The sequence below is a fragment of the Colobus angolensis genome, unplaced genomic scaffold (genome assembly GCF_000951035.1).
Source record: "Colobus angolensis palliatus isolate OR3802 unplaced genomic scaffold, Cang.pa_1.0 Scaffold168, whole genome shotgun sequence".
NCBI lineage: Eukaryota > Metazoa > Chordata > Mammalia > Primates > Cercopithecidae > Colobus > Colobus angolensis.
In genome coordinates, this window is record NW_012114799.1 from 2,467,729 (window position 1) to 2,492,331 (window position 24,603).

Below are 24,603 nucleotides of genomic sequence, written 5' to 3' on the forward strand. Positions count from 1 at the left end.
CCCTTCCTGCTTTTTTTTTTGTTTTTTCTGAGACGGAGTTTTGCTCTTGTTGCCCAGGCTGGAGTGCAATGGTGCAACCTCGGCTCACCACAACCTCCGCCTCCGAGATTCAAGCGATTCTCCTGCCTCAGCCTCCCAAGTACCTGGGATTACAGGCAGGTGCCACCACACCTGGCTAATTTTGTATTTTCAGTAGAGACAGGGTTTCTCCCTGTTGGTCAGGCTGGTCTCAAACTCCTGACCTCAGGTGATCTGCCTGCCTTGACCTCCCAAAGTGCTGGGATTACAGGCGTGAGCCACCTCGCCTGGCCTGAGTTCTTCTTAACTATGAATAAAACTTCTCCTGAGTTCTTGTTACAATACAAACATGTGGCCAAAAAAGGTACCTGTATAATCCGTTACTACACAGATGTGAGTTAGTTTATCACATTACCTATCTAAAGTCTAGGAGAGGATAAGGAACAAAGAAATGAAACACCCTGGAAAAATGGAAATATACTGATTTATGGTGTTAAGTTACACAAAGGTATTTACTGAGCACCTATCGTCCCCCTGCATGATACATTAGCTGCAGACAGGAGAGCCCCTCTGGGGAGGAATGGAGGAAGGACAACAGATTGGAGTGGCAGGATGCTTCGGAGGCAATATCAGTTTCTGGAGTAGGGAAAAGAGCACCTCACAGGCAACTTCACAGAGCTATCCAAGGAAAGTCAGAACATCAGGGTAAGACCACGTCCTCCGTCATGCTACACTCTGGTAGTAGGAACCCTTCTGGCTCCTGCAAAAGAGGCTAGGAGTACATCCGGACAATGGGGGAGGGTAAATAGACCTCATTCAACCAGGGGGCACTGTGGCCTATGCCCTTTAGACTACTAGGAAGATTATTCTTTTCAACTCTCTTAAGTTGGTGATAAATAACACGTATCTTTCACTTCACAAACACCTACCATACAATCCCAATAGGATTCAATTTTTTGTGTGAATGCTATTGGGTTCTGCTTCAATAATATTCTCCCCCAAATTCCTCAAAGGACATTTTCTCCTCTTTATAAGATTTTACAAATCCCCCGTTTCCTCCTAGGGAATTAATTTTTATTATAACTGGTGGATGTTTTCAATACAAGACAAGGAATGGCATTTGAATTCCTACCAATTGTTAACTGCAGTAGACAATTAGTATAATACATAGGGTAAAGGCATTATAGTTAGATAGCAGGAAAGAATGATTAGAAATACAGCATTTGTGATCATTGTTGTTAATATTTCTATTAGGCTAGGCTAGCCATTTGCTTTGTTTAGTCTGACATTTATGAGGGCAATTTTAAAGAAAAAAATGTAGTTGCTTTATTTTACTTAAGCATGAATCTTGAATTTCAATATCGAGCAGGTTCAGTTAATATCTTTTTTTTTTTCTTTTTTTTGAGGCAGGGTCTTGCTTTGTCACCTGGGCTGGAGTGCAGTGGCGTGATAATGGCTTACTGCACCCTTGACCTCTGAGGCTCAACAATTCTCCTGCCTCAGCCTCCGGAGTAGCTGGGACTATAGACATATGCCACCATGCCTGACTAATTTAAAAAAAATTTTTAGTATAGATGGGATCTCGCTATGTTGCTCAAGCTGGTCTTGGACTCCTGAGTTCAAGCAATTCTGCTGCCTCAACCTCCCAAAGTGCTGGCATTAGAGATCAGTTACTGCGTCTGGCCAAGCTAACATGTCTTCTCTTGTAATCAACTCATAACATTTGGATTAAACTAACGTGATTACCCTTAACCACAGAAATGCAAACATTCAGATTCACAACTTTCCTGATTGTTCTCTGTCAAAGACATTAGTTAGTATTGGTTAGAAGAACAACACATTTAGATTTGCACAGTTGCTGCTATTGGAAACATATTATGGTTACAAAATATTGCAAGAATATGTGACAACACTTAGGTTAGACAACATGAAGAACAATGGTATTATCAGGGTACAAAATACATATATTCTTGGCCATTCTTGTGGAATTAAGATAAACAACCACTTGACTTTGTTGAGTCTCATTCAGTCTTGAAATGGAGGGACTTTTTAGAAGGTCTGTGGAGAGCCTACTGACTGGCTAGCCTAAGAGACATGCTCAGCTCTCTTTTCCCTGCTATTTCATGCAATACAGGCTGGAAAGCAACATGCTAACTTTCCCAGCATCCTTTGCAGCTAGGATTGGCTGTATGATTCATTTCTCATCAATGATCCATAAGATGGAGTCTATGGGGGAACTGTAGTGAAGTTTTAGTCTTCCTTATACTTTTGTCTTAAAGGTAAATGACTAGAGTGGTGGGAGTCAATTTGCAACCAGAGGCCACAAGTATGAAGACAAAAAGCTAGCAGGGTAATCATGGCCAAGTAAATAGATACAATGAGCCAATATTGGCTCCTCTCTTTGGCTTAACATAGCTTTGTCTCAATTCTTAGCCTTTATGCAGGCTACTTTTCAAAAGCAGGGTTCTACCACAAAACGACTCTTTTTTCTCCTGACAATGATTCTTGCGCAGTTCACTGAAGTAGGCTTGATCCTGTCCTTTCTTCTCCAACTCAAATTTGCTCAAACCAGTATCGAGTGCCCCAAACTTACAGATCCCAAGAGTTCTTCTTAACTATGGACAAAACTTTGCCTGAGTTCTTGTTACGATACAAATATGTGGTCGAAAAAGGTACCTGTATATAAAGGGCTTTCGATGACATTGTTGAGGTGCTACACACCTCTTTCATGTTTGCCTTCCTCCAGTCTTTTAATTCTATAAGATGATTAACTTTATTATTTATGTAATGACTTGTCAGGCTTTTTTGTTGTCGTTTACTTGTGGCCACCAGTAGCTTATTTATACGATTCTCTACCACGTTGAAGAGATACATCTGCAATGTTCTGAACATCAAGTCAATTATCTATCAAAAACATGGTTCAAATGTGCTTCCGTTAAAATAATCTAACGCAGCACTATCCAACAGAACACTGGTGAAGGAAACATTCATATAGAACACATATGTTTGTGTGATGAAGGAACATATGTGATCTATTTATGATATAGAACATACAGTCATGTACCACAAAATGATGTGTTGCTCAGTGATGAACTGCATACATGATAGTGATCCCTTAAGATTATAATGAAGCTGAAAAATTCCTATTGCCTAGTGACATCATAGTTAAATGATTGTAATTTCATAGTGTAACCCATTACTCACGTGCTTGTGGTGATGCTGGTGTATAAAAACGTATGTGCTACCAGTGATGGAAAAATCTAGCACATACAATGATGTATAGTACAGAATATTTGATAATGATAACAAGCGACTATTACTGGTTTATGTATTTACTACTATAGTACACTTTTCGCTGTTATTTTAGACTGTACTACTTCCATTTATTAAAAAACGTTAACAGACTCTGGCTATTCCTTCAGGAGGTATCCAGAAGAAGACATTGTTATCACAGTAAATGACCATACTATGTGTGTTATTGCTTCTGAAGATCTTCCAGTGGGAGAAGATGTGGAGGTGGAAGACAGTGATATTGATGATTCTGTCCCTGTGGAGGCCTAGATAATATGTGTGTTTGTGTCTTTGTTTTTCACAAAAAATTTTAAATGTGAAAAAAAATTTTAATAGAAAACTTATAGAATAAGGATATAAAGAAATATTATATTTTGTGCAGCTGTACAATGTGTTTGTTTTAAGCTAAGTATCATCACAGAGTCAAAACGTTAAAAATAATTTAAAAGTTTATAAAGTAAAAAAGCCACGGGAAGCTAAAGTTAATTTCTTATTGAAGAATTTTTTTTTTCAATTCTGAAACAATTTTTCAATTGTTGTTTATCTTTGATGTGAATTTTTTTATTTTTTATTGTTTTAGTCGGAGTCTCACTCTGTTGCCAAGGCTAGAGTGCAGTGGCACAATTTTGGCTCACTGCAAGCTCTGCCTTCTTCTGGGTTCACGCCATTCTCCTGCCCTCAGCCTCCCAAGTAACTGGGACTACAGGCACCCGCCACCACGCCCAGCTAATTTTTTTTTTTTTTTTGTATTTTTAGTAGATACGGGGTTTCACCGTGTTAGCCAGGATGGTCTCAATCTCCTGACCTCGTGATCCACCTGCCTTGGCCTCCCAGAATGCTGGAATTACAGGCATGAGCCACTGCATCCGGCCTATACTAGCATTTTTTTACCCTTACCTTTTCTATGTTTAGCTGTGGGTAGATAGACAAATACTTACCATTGTGTTATAATTGCCTGCAATATTCAGTACAGTAACATTCTGTACAGGCTTGTAGCCTAGGACCAACAGGCTATAGCATATAGCCTAGGTGTGTAGTAGGCTATACCATGTAGGTTCGTGTAAGTACACTCTTTGATATTCGCACAACGTTGAAATTGCCAAATGACACATTTCTCAAGACATATTCCTGTCACCAAGCGACACGTGACTGTACAGAATACAGGGCCGCTGAACATTCAAAATGTGGCTAGTATTTTTGATGAAGTAAATTTTTAATTTTATCTTGCTTCGTTAATTTAAATTGAAACAGCCAACATGTGGCTAGTGGCTATCGCATCAAGCAGCACAGATATAAAGAATTGCTACCTATTAAAAAATATTTTAAGAGATTCCTGTAGCTCTCTCAGAAAAAATTCAGCTTGTGACTTTATATATATTATTTCATAGGCCCAAGAACACCTCGTTATGGAAAAATGATGACTCAGCAGGGCTTTGCACAATGTCATGTTTGAAGGCTGTTAAACAATATTTAACTCGAATATTAGCTAACTAGGCAGAACTGATACCAATTTAAGCATTTTACATTGACAACTATAATAAAGGATGTCCTTTTGGAATAATAATCTTATTCAGACTATTCTTTCAGCTGTTTGTTAAGACTTTTGTGTTCCCAATTACGAATGAAAAGAATAATAATGGCATGCCAGTCTCATTAAGCCATGGGGGTACAACAACTCTCTCAGACAAACTATAAATTATCGTTTGCACAAGACTGCTGAGTATGCTAGAAAACCAGCCACAAAGTGTGCCAACATGGCGCCGAGTAGTGGGAGACTGAGAGTGGGCAGCTAAAGATGCTCCAGGTGAAAGGAGAGGAGAAATGGATGCTGATTATACCAGACACTGGGGATCTGTGGGGCCATCATATCCTGGAACACGGTATTCAGTACTATCTCCTACACCCAAATGTGACTTGCAGAAATGATTCCATGATGCCTCCATGTCTTGTGTCAAGCTAAATAATCAGCACGCTCACATTCATGGCTATATTTGGAGCCTGAGGAACAACCAATCCTTCAAGTGTCCAGGGTGGCCTGGAGCAGCTAAAGGTGTCACTTCTTCTATCTCTTGACAAGGATGGTAGTCACAGGCAACTCCTCCATCACTGGTTACCTCCCAGCTGCTGAAAAGAGGTCAGCAAAGTTCCTGTGTGCTGGGAACTTGAGTTCCTTCAAGGTTATGCACAATTTTAAGACGTGGCTGACAAGCTGAACTTATTTCAGAGACAGGACTATCTATATTCTGAGTTTTCACAGAAATGATGTAAAAAGTGAGTTGAGAGTTTTGGCAAACCGTATTTTCTTATTCTATATTTGCTACTATGTGTAAAACATTCAATTTATCAAATATTTCAATTAAGAAAACCACTACCCACACTTCTAACCACTAGGTGTTCTTGAGACAATTATAGAAACTGGATTACTCAGTATCACTTTCATTTCATATTGACAAATACTTCCCATCAGTTTGCTTTGCATTCTTTTGCAAACACCCATGTTTTCCTCATAGGTGTTGCTTTGACCCATTTATTTTATGGTAATGTCCAAAGTCTAAGGAGATAATGGCAACCATGTGTGAATAGTTAAGACTCAGTCTTGATAGAGGGACATGGTCTCTAGGAATGTACTGTATCTGAAAGAAGGATACATTTAGAATAAGTCTCAGTAAAAGACATATAAATATGTGAATTTTTACCTATGATGTGGCTCTGAAATGCAGAATCTGCAACTGCATCATCTTCATCCTCTTGCAAGTTTTCATTTGCCTGTTTTACCTGCAGGAAGAAGAAAATGATGCAAGTTCTTATTTGTTTTATTAAAAAGATCCTTTTGTAATCCTCAGAGTAATGATACATTCTATAACAAATATTTGGGCATAGGTGTGAGTGTTTGCATGTATATACATGTGCAAGTATGTACGTATACATATAACATATATTTTTTCGTTCCACTTTTCCACACTCCATCATTTGCCTTTATTGCAAGTTTTAACTATAAGAGCTTATTTTCAGACATATAACCTCATCTCTGAAGGAGATAATTTACAGGGTATCTAATTCTACACAAAATTTTAGAGATAACAGCTTTGCTTTTTAATAATTAATAAAATCAGTAACACACAGCTGTTAGGAAAAATTAAAGTCTAAGGAGGTATAATTCCTCTAGAGTCAGTGACTTCCACTACCAGTTATTTCAATAGGAATGAAAATATATACTTTAAATATACTTAGATCTCCTGGCTCTTTCCTGGAATGTAACTAAGAAGACGGTTTTTTTTTTCATTCTTTCCATAATGAAAGGAGATGACAATGATGTATGTATGATCAGTGAACTAGAGCAGTGAGTCATTTATCTAGATTGGTTTTTTTCAGCCAAAACCATTCCCTCTTATATTTCAGTTGGAAGGCCCAGGCGCTTGATTGGGCAGCATCAGATGGAACTCTACACAGAATTTAATGAAGTCTCAGTATTTTACAGATGAGAATTCTGAGGTCTCTTTAAAGTCGGCATGAATGAAGTAAGTGGCAACACTGGCATGAAAGCCCAGGCCCCCTGCTTCCCAATCCAGTAGCAGAAGTAAGAGCATTATCAGCAATACCAACCACAAACAACAGTGAACACTTACATACTGGGCAGATGCTGTTTGCATGTAAGATCTCAAAATCCTTACAACAGTGCCATGAAGCAGGTGCTATGGTTAGCTTTATTTTAAGAGATGAAGACCCATCCCAAAGCAGCAGAGAAGGTGACTGTCAAAGTGGTGGCACTGGGATTTAAGCAGAGCAAATCTGACTCCAGATTTGTGTTTACTAGGGGGACCTTTGGTATTCTCAAATTTCCACTTGAATATGCCTGTGTAGACTTGGACTCAGTACAAGACAGCTTAGGATTCTGGAGGGAATGGCCCTACATAGCTCTTTTAAAATACATTCCAGGCAGCCAATGATAATAATGTGCAATGCAATGGGTGTATTGCTTAGGCACTTACATCAGAGGTTGTCAGTGGATTTGCTACAGGGCTTGAGTTGAATGCCAAGAAATTATTATTTTATACTCTCAATGTAAAAGTCGTATGGCTGAGTACTGACCTTGGGCTGGATTTAGCTTTCTACTTTTTGCCTCCTATTTTTCATACTTAATGGAATAAGACCAATTATTTACATTTTATGACTGCAGTTTCAATATTAGAATGTAATTGGTGCTTAATCTGTACCATGCTGATAGCCAGAGATGGCAAACTCAAGAGAGTACGTAGACGGCTAACTTAACCCTGGCAAGGAGAGATCGTTCAGGGTTCAGTATCAAGAGGCCATGCTTCATCACTTTCTTTCCCCTTCAGCTGTCTAATCTGTGGGCATTTCCCTGTTGGTTAGCAACAGAAAGTCAACAGAAAGCAACAGAAAGTCAGAGAATGAAAGAAGGCAGGAAAAAAGGGCTTCATTAACTGACCGTGTTCTAGCAGTATATATTTACAGATGGCAGAGAAGAAATGTACTGTGAGTATGAGAAAGACCAAAGCACTATTTATTCGCCTTCCAAGGTTCTCTTTGCTCAGGGATCTGTTCGTGACAAGGTGACCCAAAGGCCCCCAAACACCTTGGTTTCCATTAATAATCCACTGGGAGCCTTTTATCCTACTTTATAGAAACAACAAGGAAATCATATTTTCAGTTTCATATCAGCTCTTAAGGCAGTATGTCCCATATTTCCCCCACCTGTTAAAGTAAAATAGTATTTCCTTCAGGTTTTTCTAAATTTATACATTTCAAATTTGCAGGAGTGCCCTCAAAACCTGTTGGATTGTGAGTAAATCATCATCTCTGCCAGCCTGTGAAATTCTAAATGAAAGAATCAAATAATCAGAACAAAGTTTTCAACTTACAGATAAAGAAAAAGGAGGTTCAGAGAGGGTTAATATTCTATTCAAAGTCATACAGAATTTCAGTTATAGAACAAGCACTCCTGATTCCTATTCATTGCTATAATTCAATTTTTCAGAGTGCCCTGTCCAGTTACAGCTGTCCTTTCCAGACCTTCCAAAGAACTACTCTTTGTTTATGTCTACCAGTTAGATATGAAGGCAATATTCCAAGTATCCATAAACTATATTTTAAGAGTAGTCAACATTTTTCATGTGTGTGTGTGTGTAATCCTCTGCTTCCCTTCCCTACTATTCCGTACCCCTTCTGTGCCCCTTCTCCACCTCCTTTCTTTAATTATCGTATTTAAGAAAGAAAACAAAAGCTACTGCACAGTCCTACCTGTCAGCTCCTTGCCAGAGCCTTTCCAGGGCTTTATGTGCTTAACGGAAATGCTAAATGTGGCCTCTGGGGACTTATGAGAGGAACTGAGATGGTGAATGAGTCCCCTGTCTCTCTCAGCTCTCCTGGGCTAGATGACCCATGAGGGGCAGATGACTCATGGGGGGAAACTGTGAACTTGAAGGGAATGGATGAAGCAGCAGCAAGAAAATGGAAAGTGGGGGAGTGCTTTAGAGTGACATACTTGTCAGTTCTAATTATCCATACAAATAGATTTCAATGCAAAGTGGTGAGTAATTAAAAAAAATCCATTTGCCTATGGAAATGAGGGGCATAATTTATTTTGGCAGCAGATTCCCCTTGCTAATTATATTTTTCATAGGATGAAATTTAAATTAATTTTCATTCTTGATCCCATAGGAGCTGGATGTTGGTGGGAAGTTGTGGGAGCTTTCCTGGGAGTAAGAAGGCTGCCAGGTCAAGAATTTGCCAAAAATAGGTACAAGTGGGACAGTCTCCATGCGGGAAAGCACTGCAAAGAACGGGAGAGTGGCCCCAAAACCAAGAAGTCTGGCAAGCGTTTGGGTCAGAAAAGACTGGTGGTTAGAAATACAGAAATGCTCCAGTCATTGCCGCCATCCCAGGAACAGTAACAAGTCCATATCAGTTATGTCCCATTTGGTAAAAAGTAGAAGGTGACTCACAAGCAACAACTATGGGTTGTTTTTGGTTTAAGTTAGTTGTCAGTGCTTTGGGTGTCTTCTAATGATTCATCTCTAACTCTTGACCATCTTTTGGGGCTCTGCAGTTCTAGTCTCAGGAACTACTCCAAACACCAGTCTATAACAGGCAACAATTAAATATCACTGCACTTCTATTTTATTGAGCTTCCTGTTCCTAGGAAGTTAAATTGAGCTTCCTGTTCCTAGGAAGGGCGGGAAGAAATGTACTTGTAAGAGACACAAGTGGAAAAGGTGAGAAAATAATTCACCATTGATATAATTTCATAAGTAAACCTAGTTTTGAGAACATCCTTCATTTGGAATTCTATACATATTTCTTCCCTGAATCACCCTAACACTAACGGCTTCCCAAGAAACCAACATTTTGATGTCAAAGCTCATTTGAAAAGGAAAAGAACATAATGAATCTAAGTGAGACAGGAAATAATCCTGGGAGGGAAAACTCCTGGAAGGCATAACCTTTGGAAAAGTTACTCATTTAGAAAACTTTGCAGGCGGAGGGCAGAATATGCATGCTTCTTATTAGCATCAAAATACCATTTAGAACAGAATTGTTCAATTAAGGATGTTGAAATTATAACATTTCACAGAACTTAATAAGATGATAACCATTTGTGTAATTATTGTACTATTTTCTGCCATTTTATCACCATGGTACCATTTTAATGGGATAGTATTTGATGCTTTTTTATTAGCAAACTTTTTTTTTTTTTTTTTTTTTTAGACTATGTGACACTGGGTGAAGAGAATACCCATAATTTAAATTAAAATACCCACACTAAAATGGTCATATTGAAATGGTTCACGATGAAGGTATATGATCTCATCAATTTTGTTAATGATTTTTATTTTTGCCCAGTGAGATCGTTAACTAGAGCCTAGAGCTGTCTTTCTTTGAGACTTTTCATTTCAGAAAATTATCTAAATCCACAGGAAGGAAGAACTTAAAACATGTCGCAAGCATAGTGTACCTCTTTTTGACTTATTAACTTAATACCAAAGCAGTCTTTCTAGGAGACGCCTTTTCCTTATTTTATAATGATTTTATATAATTTAAATAAAAGTACCAAGTAACATAGCCCTTGTCTAAATTACACAAAAATTAGAGCTAAGTGGTCTATAAATGATGGCAGAAATGGGGATATAAGCTTCTAATTAAGGCTGTGAAATAAGAAAAAAAATTAATTCAGCCAAACATTAATAAGACTTTTAAACATATTTTAGAATGTTTCTAGCAATACTAAAAATGAATATGCAGTTACTAGTGAACTAAGTGGAGGTTTGCTACACATGTGGATTTGTTATATGTATGAAAATAATCTATTATTATTATTATATATTAGAATACTAAAAATGCCTTAGGACTCTCATAACTATATATAGTCTTAGTTTGTAAAGAACAAAAGACGGTGGTATAGTATATCATAAGGTTTTAAACAGTGGTTTTATGTCGGAAAAAAAGTGTGATACGTAATGCATTGCATATAGACATTGTTTTCATCCAAAATAACTGCTATGAAAAAATTCTTTGCAACACGCTTTAAAATAAGCAGACAGTGAATTTACCTTGAGCCCTAGTGGGGGGAAATTCCCTTCAACTCTGAATTTTAAAAGGTTCATAGATATTCACATAAATGGGCTGTGGTGTAAAAATACGTCTCATTTGCATCTAATCTCCTTCCTATATAGGCTGATAACATAATAAATGAGTTTTCACTCCTATTTCTGTACTAGTCCCAAAGGAGTCTATAGCAATGTCCTTTCTGAAATTAGTAATTTCAGTCCAATTCATGCTGATGATGATGGAGATGAAACAAAAAGCACTGCATTCTACATTTTAAAAAATGACTAGTTAGTCAACTATCCAGGTTAATGATGTTTCTCTGTATGGAAAAGCTTCTCAGCATGACTAATCTGTCTTTCAGCTAACTAGAAAAATTATCATATCCCTATTGATTATGTATATTTGGGGTCATTAGGGAATCTTTGTACTTCACACAAAATAATAAGAGTGTTTCTTGCAGGTATTCTGGAAAGACCAGAGCACCCTGTGAAAGGCTGCAGATGAGCGAGGAAAAGCATGGCAAATAACTTTAGCATTAGGAAGTAACAAGAAAATAAAAATGAAATCGTGAAAGCCCAACAAACACAAAGTCTTTTTGTTTTTTTGGTACTTCTGTACAGTGAAGATATACCCTAAGCTGTCAGGACCATACTAAATGGAGCATAGTTAAATCGAGCGCCTCTGATAAGGGGCTCTGCCAGGCTATCAAAGTTTTCCATCAGCTGGATTGAATTTCCAGCATATTGCACATTTTCACACTTTCATTCTCTACCCTTCCTTTCAGTGACACTACAAGGGCAGCCTTAGATATGCTTATAATTTGTGGTTTTATAATGCAGGGACATCTGTTTTCAAAGAAGGGATGATACCATGGAAACCAAGAGCAGAAATGGGATAGGAGAAAGAAAACAAAAAACAACAACAACAAAAAAAACAAACTTCTGCAACGAACATAATCTGCATACAATTTTGGAGAGTTTGTCAAAAAGACCTTATGGCTCTGTAGAGTCAAGAGCTATTTGAGTGAAAAAATTTAAACATCCACTTCTCTCAAATTAAAGTATGTGAAACTTGAAGGAAATCTAAACATCAATAAATACTCATAGCTAATAACTAATAGCTAATAATGTCAGCCATGGTCACTTTAAAATCTCCTCTACTCTTGAACGACTCCAGAAAATAATACAGGGAAATACTGAAAGCTCTCCCTCAGAAAATGGTAGTATGTATTATATTTTGATAACCTCTTTATTAGAGTACAAAAAGATATGGATATAGTAATTCCGTAAAGAGAATTTTTTTTGTGTGTTTAAGTGCTCTGGAATTTACCAAAAGGAACAATGAATATTATCAAATTATTTACACAAGTACTTTTAAAGAATGTAAGGAGAGTAACTGCAATTTAAGGTAATTTTAAAACAAAAATATTAACTGAAACTAGTACACTCCAGGAAAATACAAAAATGCTCCATTTATTTTTTAATTTTTAAAAAGAAGTCTACTCCCTGCATTCTGGACCCCATAATAGGCTAAATGATTGGGAGCCCAGTTCCAAAAGAGATTTCTTAGTCTTCACAGCTTCTAAGTTGCATGAATTGGTTCATACAACTTTCATAAAACATAAACAACACTTAAATCATCAAAATAGGCAATAGTCTCTTAAATTGTTTAGCACTTTTATTTTAAAAATCATGTTCGTTCCTTTTTGGTTGCTGGTGATGTTAGAAATAATCATCAAAACAAATTTCCAGCCCAATGGTGTAATTTGAAGATGATACCGGTAGCATCATTTGCCTGGACTCACTGCGATTATACTCAACCGTTTTGAAAACAGCTGGGAAAAGCAGCATTTCCTGAGAGCCAGGCCCACTCGAGGTCCAGCTGCCAGCTCTCTGCTGCAGTTGTCACCAGTATTTCTCTCTCTTTTTACAAATCCTTTTTCACTGACCTTTTCTTTCCCCTAACTGCAATCTCTTACCCGTACACTTTCATTAGCAAACGGTAGAAAGACCCCAGCCAGAACATCTCAGATTGTAGCACTTGATACCAGGATGGAGGAGCACTTACCAGGGAGCCTTTTGGTACTTCCATATCGGCTTTGCTTTTCATGTTTTTCTTGTGGTTTCCTTGAGTGCTGATAGAGCTGCCGGTGAGACAGGAGCCCTGAGAACTGCCCTTTAACACATTCCTGCAGGAAGCATTCCTTGATCCACTTTCTGTCTGTGGAGCTGCTTTCTTATCAACTCTGCAGGTAGAAAGGGATTCCTCTGATGAGTTACCTTGCTCCTTCTTCAATCACTCTCCTTTTCCCAATCTTTTTAATATTTAAAGTAATCTCTTTCTAGCTCTTTGTCTCTAAACCTTTGAGGGATAAGTGTTTCTCACAGGCCTTGATCAAATCTTCAAATACTCTAGTAGCGTGTCAATTTAGATGTGACAATATCATAATGTATTTTTTATTTTTATGATTACTGTGGAGAGGGGCAAAATCAAAACCACTGAAGAGTGATTCCTAAATACGTTTTTAGCTTAACAGTGGCAAGAAACATCATTATTTCTGGAAAGTTTCCAAGTATATGTTTGCTAGGTATAACCAATGAAATCGGCATGCTTTAAAACGTACGTGTAGTTTTCTTCCATTTCATGCCATCTGGGTACATTCATAGTTCCTAGTGTAGGTGGAATTTCTATCAACCCTGATAAAACTTACCATTCTTTCATTTCAAAGACCATTGGTTTGGTTAACAAAGTAACACGGACTAAATTATCATTTTATTGCTAACTTTTATTTCATTGTTTAAATTCTGGCTAATGTATAAAAGACTGCTCCTATTCATTCCTGCTCGTATGAAAAACATGCTTGACTGGCCTTTAATGCACAGAAAGCAAACAACTCTTTTTAAGGTGGTGGAGGGACCCCTCTACATTGCTACCTGCTTTTCCAGTGAGTTACCTGTTCAAGAGTTCCGTCATGAAGGTGTCTTTTGTTGAACATGTAACAGGGCTGTGTCTATTCCTTGGTTCAAACTTCAGTTGGTTGTAAATGTCTTGTGGTGTTTTCCGATTATTTTTGCTTTGTAAACCGCCATCTGGATTATCTGCTGACTTGGTGTCCTTGAGAAGCTCATTTTCTACCTCACACTGTAGTTCAGGCTTCTTTTTCTCTTTTTTTCTTTCTGATTTTAGTTGTCTGTTTCCAAACCCCAAGACTTTTGCATCTTTCTTTTCTACTTTGGTTTTGGAGACGTCCATCTTCCTACTACTCAGAGCTGGAAGTCTACTCTTCCGAAAACCAAACCAGCTGGCAAAAGAAGGCCCAGGCTTCTGCTTTGCTTCTACAGAGGTGGGCTTTGTTTGCACTTGGCCCTTTTCCACATTTTCCTGAATGCACAACATGACCTTTTCTTCGATTGTGGGTGAGAGGGGGGCTTCTGAACTCACAGCATCAGTTGCAGTTGCAGAGGCATCTGGATGCCTTCCAGAAGTTTCTAGTTTGGATGTACTGCTTGTTTCAAAAGTGCTTGGATGCTGAGTCCTCCCTGGGCTCTGCAGGGCTTCAGGGCAGTCTGTTGGGGTGGGTGGGCACCTGTGGCAGTCACTGCCTGGTTCCGCAAGTATAGCCACACTGGGGCACTCTCCCTGGGTGAAGGCCTGCTGGTTTTCCTTCCCAGGTGGGATGAGGAGTCCCTCAGACTTTGGAGGGACCCTCAGAGGCAACTTGCTTGGGCTCCCATGCTGACTGCTGGAGCTGCCTGAGCTCCCCAGGGAGCCCTGCCTGGAGGAGGGGTGCCCCAAGGGCCTCCCAGCACTAGGGAGACTCTCCAACATGGGAACAGAAGGGGCCTTGTTGGGAGAGCTTTCCATGGAAGAGTTCTGCCGGGTAAGAGAATTGCCTCTCTCAGCAGTATTGGTAATGATCTGAGTTCGGACTTTGCCTGGCCCTTCCGTGGGGGGTGTGGAAGGCTTCTCTCCTGAGTGCGCACTGAAGCTCTGGCTGCGGGCTTTGGCGCCATTCATGCCCAGAGCTGGTTTTAGGTGTGGTTTGCTGGAGGAAAGGGATCTTTTCATGGATCTATTATCTACCCCGTCCCTTCCGTCACTCCCAGGGATGCTACTTTCCAATGACTCTTGTAGTGCTGTTTCCAGGGGAAGCCCCTCAGCTAAACTGTCTCGGGCTTGTGAATCCGGTAAGGTCACATTTCTTTCACCTGCTGTGATCTCCATGCTTGCTGGAGTCTTGGAGTCCTCTGGCTTAGACTTGTTCACAGCCACGGAACTTTTGGAGGCTTCATTTAAACTGTCTTTTTCATGTTTCCCTGGCACGGTGGAACTTTTCCTGAGCAGCCGGGGAGACTTCATGAGCACTTTGAGTCCCACCGGAAGGCGAGTTTGCAGTCCTTTCTCATGAGCACTTTGACAACCATGAGGGCTGTAATGGCTTTTGGAGGGCGATGAGGACAAAGAGGGACTACTGACCTGAGATGATGGTGACTCGTTTGCCCCTAAGAAGGAAGGCTTGGGGGGTGTGGAGGCGCTATCATTCAACTGTCCTTTTCTCCCTGGAGATACACTTTTGGAGGACGTCATTTCCAGTGGTTCATGGGTTGAAGGAGAAATCCTAGGAGTCTGTAATCCTGTGTCCATTTGTGGGGTCCCAAGTGTTTGGCGAGGAGAGGTTTTCGGGGCACCTCTCTTCGGAGAGACCTTTGGAGGCCCCAGGGCCATTATGGTGAAGGAGCTGGAGGGGGCATGAGCAGGGCACCGGGTTTGAATGACTGCTTCTGGGGAGGGCGTAGGGTAAGTGAAGACAGGCTTTTTGAAGGCCACAGAAGGTTTCTTCCTCTGCACTTCTGTCGCGACCTGATTAGACGAAATAACCGGAGCAGAGATTCCTTTCAGCAGAGGGGATTTGAATGGGGTCCTTGCTGTTTCACTGAGGACCCTGGTTTCAGACCTGGTAGATGAAGGTGCTGGTGAATAGTCATAGCTAGGCCTGGCCAGCAGGGAGACGGACCTGCCTGGAGGGGGCGGAGGGGAAGGGGATTTCGCCCCTGCCTCCGGCCCAGAGCCACAGTGTTCATCCCTCGTGGGGGGCTCTCCGCTGTCACTAGACTCAATGGCAGGCCTTGACCATGACCCTGGAGTCTGACTCTTGGGGCAGTGGCCCCAGTCCCTCCTGCTGGGCAATCTGGAGCTGTGCGGAAGTTGGGTGGGATGTTTTGGAATGTGTGGATCTGGTCGTAATTCGAAGAGGGGTCCTGGGCTCTCAGTCTTCATGAATCGTGAGAGTTTCCCAGGAACTGAGGCCGGTGATTTTTCAAGAGTCACCAGGCCAGATGAAGGGAGTAGGGTGGAGGCTTCCGGCTCCATTAGTTTTGATTTCTGAGGTGAAGACTTGCCCCTGGCAGGTATTTTTGTCAGATTTTGCTTTTGATAGATGGCCATGGGTGCTGAAGACCTGGAATTACTCTGGCATGAGAGAGTGCGTGTTGGCTTGACCAGCTTTTGCTGCTGAGGATTTTGTGTCACTGTCCTGGAGCTGAAAGATTCAGTGGACACCCTGGGAACATTATCTACATTATCTTTTGGAATGTTTTTTTCAGTGTCCTCTTCAGACCTTTTAAAGAAAGTAGAGTCTCTTGCAGCAGCTCCTGGCTGGAAACAAGTAATTCCCTGAGGTAAAAGTTCAGTATGTTCTGCCTTGGGTCCAGTAGGAGCTGAATTGATGGAAATTTCATTTCTGGTAACAGTGACGACTCCAGTCTGGTGAGAGCTGAATTCAATGGGCTCACCATCTTCCGCATCAAATATCACGGTAACACATTCCTCTGAAGAAGTCCTTTTTACAACTCTTTGCTGCTTAATGAAACTAAACGTCTTTGGCCTAGTCTCTGAAGGGATGGGCACTTGTTCTTCCTCCTCATCAGGAGACCCACATAGTGATTTTCCAAACCCCACAAGAATATCCAGGTTCTCCACAGACTTCTCGGTGTCGGCAGCCAGTGACATGTCTGAAGGACTTTTCTCATCACTGCTCTCTATGTGCAGCTCATCGAGTGTTTCGTTGTCATCAGTGTCTGAAAGCTGGAGGTTGAGAGCCACGCAGCCATGGCCTTGGCCGTGTGGGCCCCTCTCCCTCTGTACCTGAGGCGTCTGCACACTTGGGCACAGCTTCCTCTCCAAGGGACAGCTGCTGGAGCAACTTGTCAGCTTTTCAGGCCTTTCCCTGGGATAAAATGAGGACGTGCCTTCCAGAAAGTGTTTTCTATTTGTTTCCCAGCCAAACAGACTGTCAGAAACACTGTGGGTTAGTTTACTGCCATGCGGCCTGTAGCTCTGGTTTGGAACTGCTTGGAGCAATGCGAAGGTGGAGGAGTCATCGTCCGCATCGTCGTGGGAATCTAGGTCATAAACAAATGTCTTGTGGGGCTCCTTGCAGGGGCTCCCCAGGTCAGCTGTTTTGCAGGGGGGATACTCCTTGAAGCTGCTACTTTTAATCCCTGGAGAATATATTCCTTCATTCGAGTTCATGCAATCTTTATAACCCCATTTCGTTATCACTGATGGGGGTTCAAGTAACACTTTTCGCTTCTGTAGCTTTCTTAGCCCTTCCAAAATGTGGCTTTCCTTGATACGAGTTGGAGGTAGTTCATTTGTAGGACTAGCAAAGCCACTTGGGAGCGAAGAATCAATACTTAGCCTTTTATCCCAGTTTTGTGATGATTGCTAGGAAAGAAAAGTAGACATCAGAAATGATTAAACCACATAGATCACACATATATAAAAGGAAAAGTCCATCATGGGACTTAATTTGCACTAGTCGTTGATAAGTATTCACATACAAATGCCTGCATTAATTAGCTAATTAATGTATTCACAAACTATGCAGCAAATATTGATTTTGCCAGGTCCTGTGCTAAGCAGCACAGTGATCTAAAGAAACAGAAGGTAAAGGCCCTGTCTTCATGGAGCAGAAATCCCAGCAGGGGAGAGGAGAATTGGCCACAGCTCACTGTATGTCAAGGGAGAAAATGAGAAGTGCAAATGTTGTGGGTACTCTGGAGATTCAGAGGAGGGAGGCCACAGACAGGTCTATTTGGAGAAAGGCATAAAGGAAAGGTATATATTTTTTTCTTTTAAACTTACCTAGCTCTTGAAAGACAGGTTTGCCTTAGGTTAAAAGTGGGGGAAATAACTTCCAGGTGGAAGAAATGGGATGGGCAAAGACCTAAGTCAGAAAGTACATTCAAGGTACGTTGGGGGAATGACTAGAAAATGACATGACCTTATTGTAGAGCATCTATGATAGGTGCAGCAGGTAAAGCTGGAAAAGTAAGTTGGTTCATATCTTTACGCTCACACTTGATAGTTCTGTGACTTCATGACTTTATTTGGTAGGCAACAGATATCTGTGAAAACTTTCTTAAGTTACCACACACATACACACACACACACACACACAGCAGCTGGGCATTCGTTGTTAGAACCTGATAGTAATTATTCACCTACCAAATTTAGAAAGGTGAATTCCTTGCCCATCACCCTTCCCAAATGCCAGCCTCAGCTTTGGAAAAATGTATGGGAAATGACATAGAGAAAAGACTGTACTCTACATATTCATATTTTTTTTCCATAGTTTTGCTAATAAGAAATGGAAGGGGGGAAAAAAAAAGAAAGCTAACATTTACTGAGCCTCTGCTGTATACCAGCCATTTACAGAGTACTTTCACTCCATCTTCAGAACAGGCAACTGAGATTCATTGTTGGGGCTGTTGGAGATCACACAGAAAGAGCTGGAGCAAAGGTTTGAACTCTGGATTCTTGGGCTCTTTCTACAGCATTGTTGATTTCGACTCAGTTCAAAAGTGGCCATGAGGGGACGTGAACCCAGGCAGTCTGGCCCCAGAGCCTGCAGTCCTAATTGATGCTATACTACTAAAGTCAAGCTTGGCCCCTCTTTTCCCCTTTACCTTAGTCAGTGTCACAATAGAGATCACAGGTTACCCTACACTATTTCTTAAATGGTACTTGCAGTTTAGGGGACTGACCTAGTGACTTCTTAAGAAGGCTATTTGGGCTGGGCATAGTGGCTCATGCCTGTAATCCCAGCACTTTGGGAGACTGAGGCAGGTGGATCATGAGGTCAGGAGTTCGAGACCAGCCTGACCAACATGGTGAAACCCCATCTCTACTAAAAATACAAGAATTAGTTGGGCGTGTTGGCAGGTGCCTGTAATCGCAGCTACTCGGGAGGCTGAGGCAGGAGAACTGCTTGAACCTGGGAGGTGGCGGTTGCAGTGAGCTGACATTGCACCATTGCACTCCTTCCCGGGCGACAGGGTGAGACTCCATTAAAAAAAAAAAAAGGCTATATGATTAATGGTAAAGAGCTTCAAGACAAGGCTCTGGGTTTCAGAAATGCACTCTATACCAGTTTCGGCTACATCAGTCTCCTCCCTGCCCCACACACTTATGTGCCGAGGTTGAAAAAAGGGTCAGAAACTTCCATTTGAATCTGGGCTTCTTAGCACACTGTAAACATTTGCTTACATCTAAGGCATTTTCATGAAAATTACTCTTGCTATCAACAATGCACACATTTATTTATTTTTAAATCAAATTATAATTTTTCTTTAGGAAATTCTCCACCATCAGAAGTTGCTGGCAGTAGATGCTATTTGGTGATGCTGCTCCACTTCCTCTTCCCTGTACCATTACAAACTCCTTTAGAAATCAGAAGAAATCCCATTAGTGAATCTGGATATTCTAGATCCACCAGAAAGCAGTTGCCACAATGTGAGTTTCTAAGAATTTCCATGATCCTGATAGTCATGTGGACAATAAATAAGAGAAGCCAGGCCAAAGTACCCCACAAGAGCTTGAAAAATGTGGATGTGTTTGCCCCCCAAGAAGACATGCTCAGCCTCTGCCTTGCCTCCTTTCCGCCATTCTGGAGCCTGCCCAGTGCTGCACTGCGACTTGCCCCAGAGCCAGCGGCTGCAGACCTCCCAGGGCCCAGGCTGTCTGCCCAGTGAGATCAGCCACATTGCTCCTTCAGTCCTCCACAGGAGGTTATAGTATTTAATAGCTGGAGAAAAGCCTAGGCCAATCTTGAAGCTTGGGGGTGAGAGACACATGAATCCCCTGTGGGAGTGATGGTGGGGAGGAGCTGGCACTTCCCACGGGCAGATCCATCCTTTGCTGCGAAAGTTGGAAGACAGTTGCTCTTGGGAAGCAGTGTGGCTGACTAAAAGATGCTGTTGCTGAGGTTCAGGCCTGTAATGTCCACAGTCCTCTTCCATTTCTCGACTGGACAAGAATTACACACTTTTTTTTTTTTAAAGGCGTCTTGGTCTCAATGGGAGCAAACCAATCTCAATCACTGAAGCAACCGCACCACATTTCAGGCTGATTCAACAAGGCCAGTATAAAAGAACAATTAAGAATGTGGGTTCTGGAGCCTTCTGGAGCCTGGCTCTGCCACGTACTACCTGTGGCATCTTGGGCCAGTTACTTAACTTCTTTGCACCTCAGTGTCGTCTTCTGTGAAATGGGGAGAATAGGAGAGCCTACTTAGTAGGCGACTGGGAGCATTATATGATCTAATGCTTCTGAAGTCCTTAAAAGGCGGTGCTACATATGGCAATTTCTCATCAACTAGAGCCAAATTCCTCTGTAGGGTAAGCTAGTGCATTTCATGCAGGCTTCCTTTCTGTTTCTACACAAGTATTTTAAAAAACATACTTGTGAGCTCAAAAAGCGCAATCAATCATATGTTAATTGTTATGTAAGTTACTACACAAATTCAAATTAATATGATACATGTTTATTATGTAAGTTAATACTACATGAGTATCCAGCACAAAGCAAGAAACTGCAGAACTTTCTTAAGTAATACACATTTCAAATGTCTTCAGAATCTGGGTCTGGCTTGTTGGGTCCCTGAGAAACAAGACTGTCCACTGTGAGATGTGACAGGTGTCCTGGTACTCCATGACCATGGCAGAGCCCTATTAAGGATCCAGAAAAGAGCCACCTGACTGTCCATGAAGTGCCTTAAGAACCTTCTTTTTCCTCATTCAGGGGAGAGACTGCCTTAGAACATCAAAAGCTACTGTAATTGGAAGAATTCCAGCCAAAAAATAAAAGAAAATAAAAAGCCTTTGAGAGGCAGAGAGAAAAAGAGGTGTGAAAGTGAAAAGAACAGAGCTAGGGGCTCTGGGAGCCAGTGATATTCACAAAGCGAGGAAACATCCCTGACCATCTTTCCAGTCTGTTCCGAACCAGGCCCTGAGCAGTCATTATTCAGAGCACCTAACAACTCCTTAGAGGGGGCAATTTTGATAATGCAGCAGGCTCTGTACTTTGCATTGGAAGTCTGAGTACAAGGGAATAAGCCCTAAATGCAAACGTGAAATCTTCTGAGTTCTTGTTCAGAGGATGATAAAGCTACTCCCTCATCAATATCTCCTGGGAGTTCTGGATTTTCTTGGTTTCTACACTGCTAACACCATGAACTAAATGTATACAAATGGGAGAAAAATGACCTCCAAACACTCTGATCCGGGGTTTCAATTCTCGTGTGCTCTTTCCTTTTCTCCAACATTAGGGAATGGATAAAACAGCTATTTCAAATATTTCCCTTACATCAGTGTACAAAGAAGTCTACTCAGAGCACGAAAGAATCTCCAGCTCTGCAAGCCCACTGTGCACATGGAAGCCATTCTAGTAGTAGTAATTATTAAAAATCCTGGTAAAGGAACTCTTGGCATGTATATAAGTAGAAACATGTCTACCTACACCGAAGTTGTGGTCTCTGTCATCTCACCATGCTGCCCTCCAATTCATAGTCAAATAGTGTGTTATGAGGCTATGGCACTGATGAAAGGAGGTCAATATAATACACGAGTGGGTGCTCCGCAAATGGTGGCTTCCTTCTTACCCCTCCCACCTGCCCTTCACCTCCATGACCAAATCCCACCAGGAGAGGATTGTTTTCTGGTTCACTCTGATGCCAGAGTGCTTAAAAGGAGGCTTTACCCTTTTCCTGAGGTTCTTCCCATCGTGCCACGTGTAGGAGGAGCCACTGGAGTACTCGCTGCAGGTGCTTGAAAGAGACAGTTCACTGCTGCTGCTGTAGCTGTTTCGAGGACAGAGATGACCAGGGATGACAGCCCCCAAGCCAGGGCATTTCAAGGCTGATTTTGTATTTAGTTGGTGTTCCTGAAAAAGCAGGACAGCTCTGAGCAAGGGCTTTGCTCAGAGGAGAGTAAATATCAGTACAACCTTATGGTGAGGTAGGTGGGAATACAGGAATACAGATGCTCCTCAACTCATGGCAGGAGTACATCCCGATAAACCCATGGTAAGTGGAAAATCAGCTGAAAATGCACTCAATACACCTAACCCACAGAATATCATAGCTCAGCCCAGCCTACACTTACATTAGCCTACCATTGGGCAAAGTCATCTAACATAAGGCATATTTTATAATAAACTGTTAAATATCTCATGTAATTTATTGAATACTGTGCTGAAAATGAACATCAGAATGGTTGTATGGGTGCTCACAGTACAGTGTTTACTGAATTTGGCTCCATCACAAAGTTAAAAAATCTCGTTGAACTACCCTAAACTACAGATTGTCTGTATAGTATGGTATGATAGTTAGGGGCAGACTTTGCAGTCAAATTATAGGCTCCGATCCTGGCTCTGCCTCTCACTGTGTGGCTATGGGGAAACTATTTACTCTCTTTCTTTCTTAAAAGAAAATTGTGATGTTAGGGTGCCAATTTTAGATCTTTCCTGCTTTCTCTTGTGGGCATTTAGTGCTATAAATTTCCCTCTACACACTGCTTTAAATGTGTCCCAGAGATTCTGGTATGGAGGGGGGAGGGATAGCATTAGGAGATAAACCTAATGTAAATGATGAGTTAATGGGTGCAGCACAGCAACATGGCACATGTATACATATGTAACAAACCTGCACATTGTGCACATGTACCCTAGAACATAAAGTATAATAAAAAAATAGAAAGCTTAAAAAAATAAATAAATAAAAAATAAAATCATGATACTATTGCTTATCTGATAGGGTTATTGCAAGGACTAAATGAGGGTCTAGTTGTGAAGCACATCACAGCATCTGGCCTGTAGCAGGTGCTCAATTATTACAAGCTGCCATCATTATTAGGCAAAAGTACCACAAGGGTGTTCTTATTTTATCTAGCCATACTGGTGAGAATATCAAATCAGTATCAAAACATGATTTGAATACTACAAAAGGACGAAGATAGAGTCACATCTTTGACTACAGGGTTCAAGAGCATGCAAACTGGCTGTGAGTCTAGTGGTCTGGATCCTGGGCTAGCCACTGCCACTAAGCATGCACTCTTGAGCAAGGAAGACTTCTAACTTCCATGGTCTTCAATATCCTCTTTATAGAGGGTGCTGCTCTCTGAGATTTCTGCTACGGTTTCCTCTGGTTCTGATGGCATCATTCTAAGTCAACAACCAGATGCCCACTGCCTATCTGCGCTACCTTACAGGAAGCCATGCACAGCAAACACCAAACTCAGGTATCATGAGCCTCCACTGTAAATATAATAGTGCTTTTTCATATCCAGTCCTGGTTACCATTTGGCCATCCACATGGCAATAACCCTAACATCAAATAAATCTGAGTTCTTAGTGGAAGGTTCAGGCTGTTAGAATTCTAGTGGTTCTGCATAAGGCAAGAGTGACAAATAAAGTTGTAAACCTCCAAGTACATCTTGACAGCCACATTATAGGCCCCTTGTGTAACAGATGAAGCTCTACAAACTGGACAGGCTAAATTAATTTACATCCCAACCACTGAGAACAGAATCTCTCTATTACCGTCTAATTCCAGTCTCCTATTTATATAAAGCTTTGTCTCAGAAACTCTTTGATGGGAAGCCATCTGTCTTTGTGTCACTTGCAGAGTGGCAAAGCCTCTTACTTATACAATTTATTGACACTTTGTGGGTGCCTTTCAGTACCTGAGTACTTATCACTGTTCTCCAAATGCAATTCCAACTGACGGTGACTAAACGCCAGCTTGCGGAAGGAAGGTAATGATGATCCTATGGTACTTGCGGTAAATATTAAACTCCTACATCAGTATATAGGGCATGTTTAATTTACTCTCTAATCAATATCTATAATGCTTAATAACATTAGATTTTCAGTATTAGGCATCTGCCTTACTATCAATACTTCATTTTTGCTGCATAACAATCTCTTTAAGTGATCTAAAAATGCCAAGACATTTTACTATCCTACTTCTTCCCTCTGAAATTTGGCTCTAAACATCATTGAAAGGAGAAACTTGTCTTAAAACCAGGCTTTCAGCAGTATCTATTGATTTATGACCTTGCTTATTGCCGGATGTAACTTAGTTCAGGGGAGTTCATATCTGTATCTCCACAGATGCCTATAACCAGCGGTTGTGCCGCAGAGCAGCAACTGCCATTTCAGCCTCAGCCACAGTCGGCACCTGGAATGTGCACTGAACAAACTTTCAGAAAGAGCTCATCAGGCTCCACTTCTACTGTGTGCTTTCTGTTTTCTCCATTCTGTCCTCTCATATTTTGTTGTTTAAGTAAGCAGCGTGGTGGCTGGTATTTAGGACTGCCCCTGCTCTGACAGACGTGTCTATGAGAGAGAGAGAGAGAGAGAGACAGAGAGAGAGAGAGAGAGAGA

At 41.1% G+C, this 24,603-nt stretch overlaps 1 protein-coding gene across 1 annotated transcript in view; it reads right to left on the reverse strand.

Annotated features, from left to right (window-relative positions):
- NCKAP5 (NCK-associated protein 5) overlaps window positions 1-24,603 on the reverse strand; it is an 846,875-nt gene that overhangs the window by 101,209 nt on the left and 721,063 nt on the right. The window contains exons 11-14 of the mRNA XM_011937715.1: window positions 21,919-22,101; window positions 13,832-17,604; window positions 12,946-13,123; window positions 6,006-6,084 (exon numbers count right to left, since the gene is read on the reverse strand). Coding sequence (XP_011793105.1) covers window positions 6,006-6,084; window positions 12,946-13,123; window positions 13,832-17,604; window positions 21,919-22,101 — 4,213 coding nt within the window. The remainder of the gene's footprint in view (window positions 1-6,005; window positions 6,085-12,945; window positions 13,124-13,831; window positions 17,605-21,918; window positions 22,102-24,603) is intronic.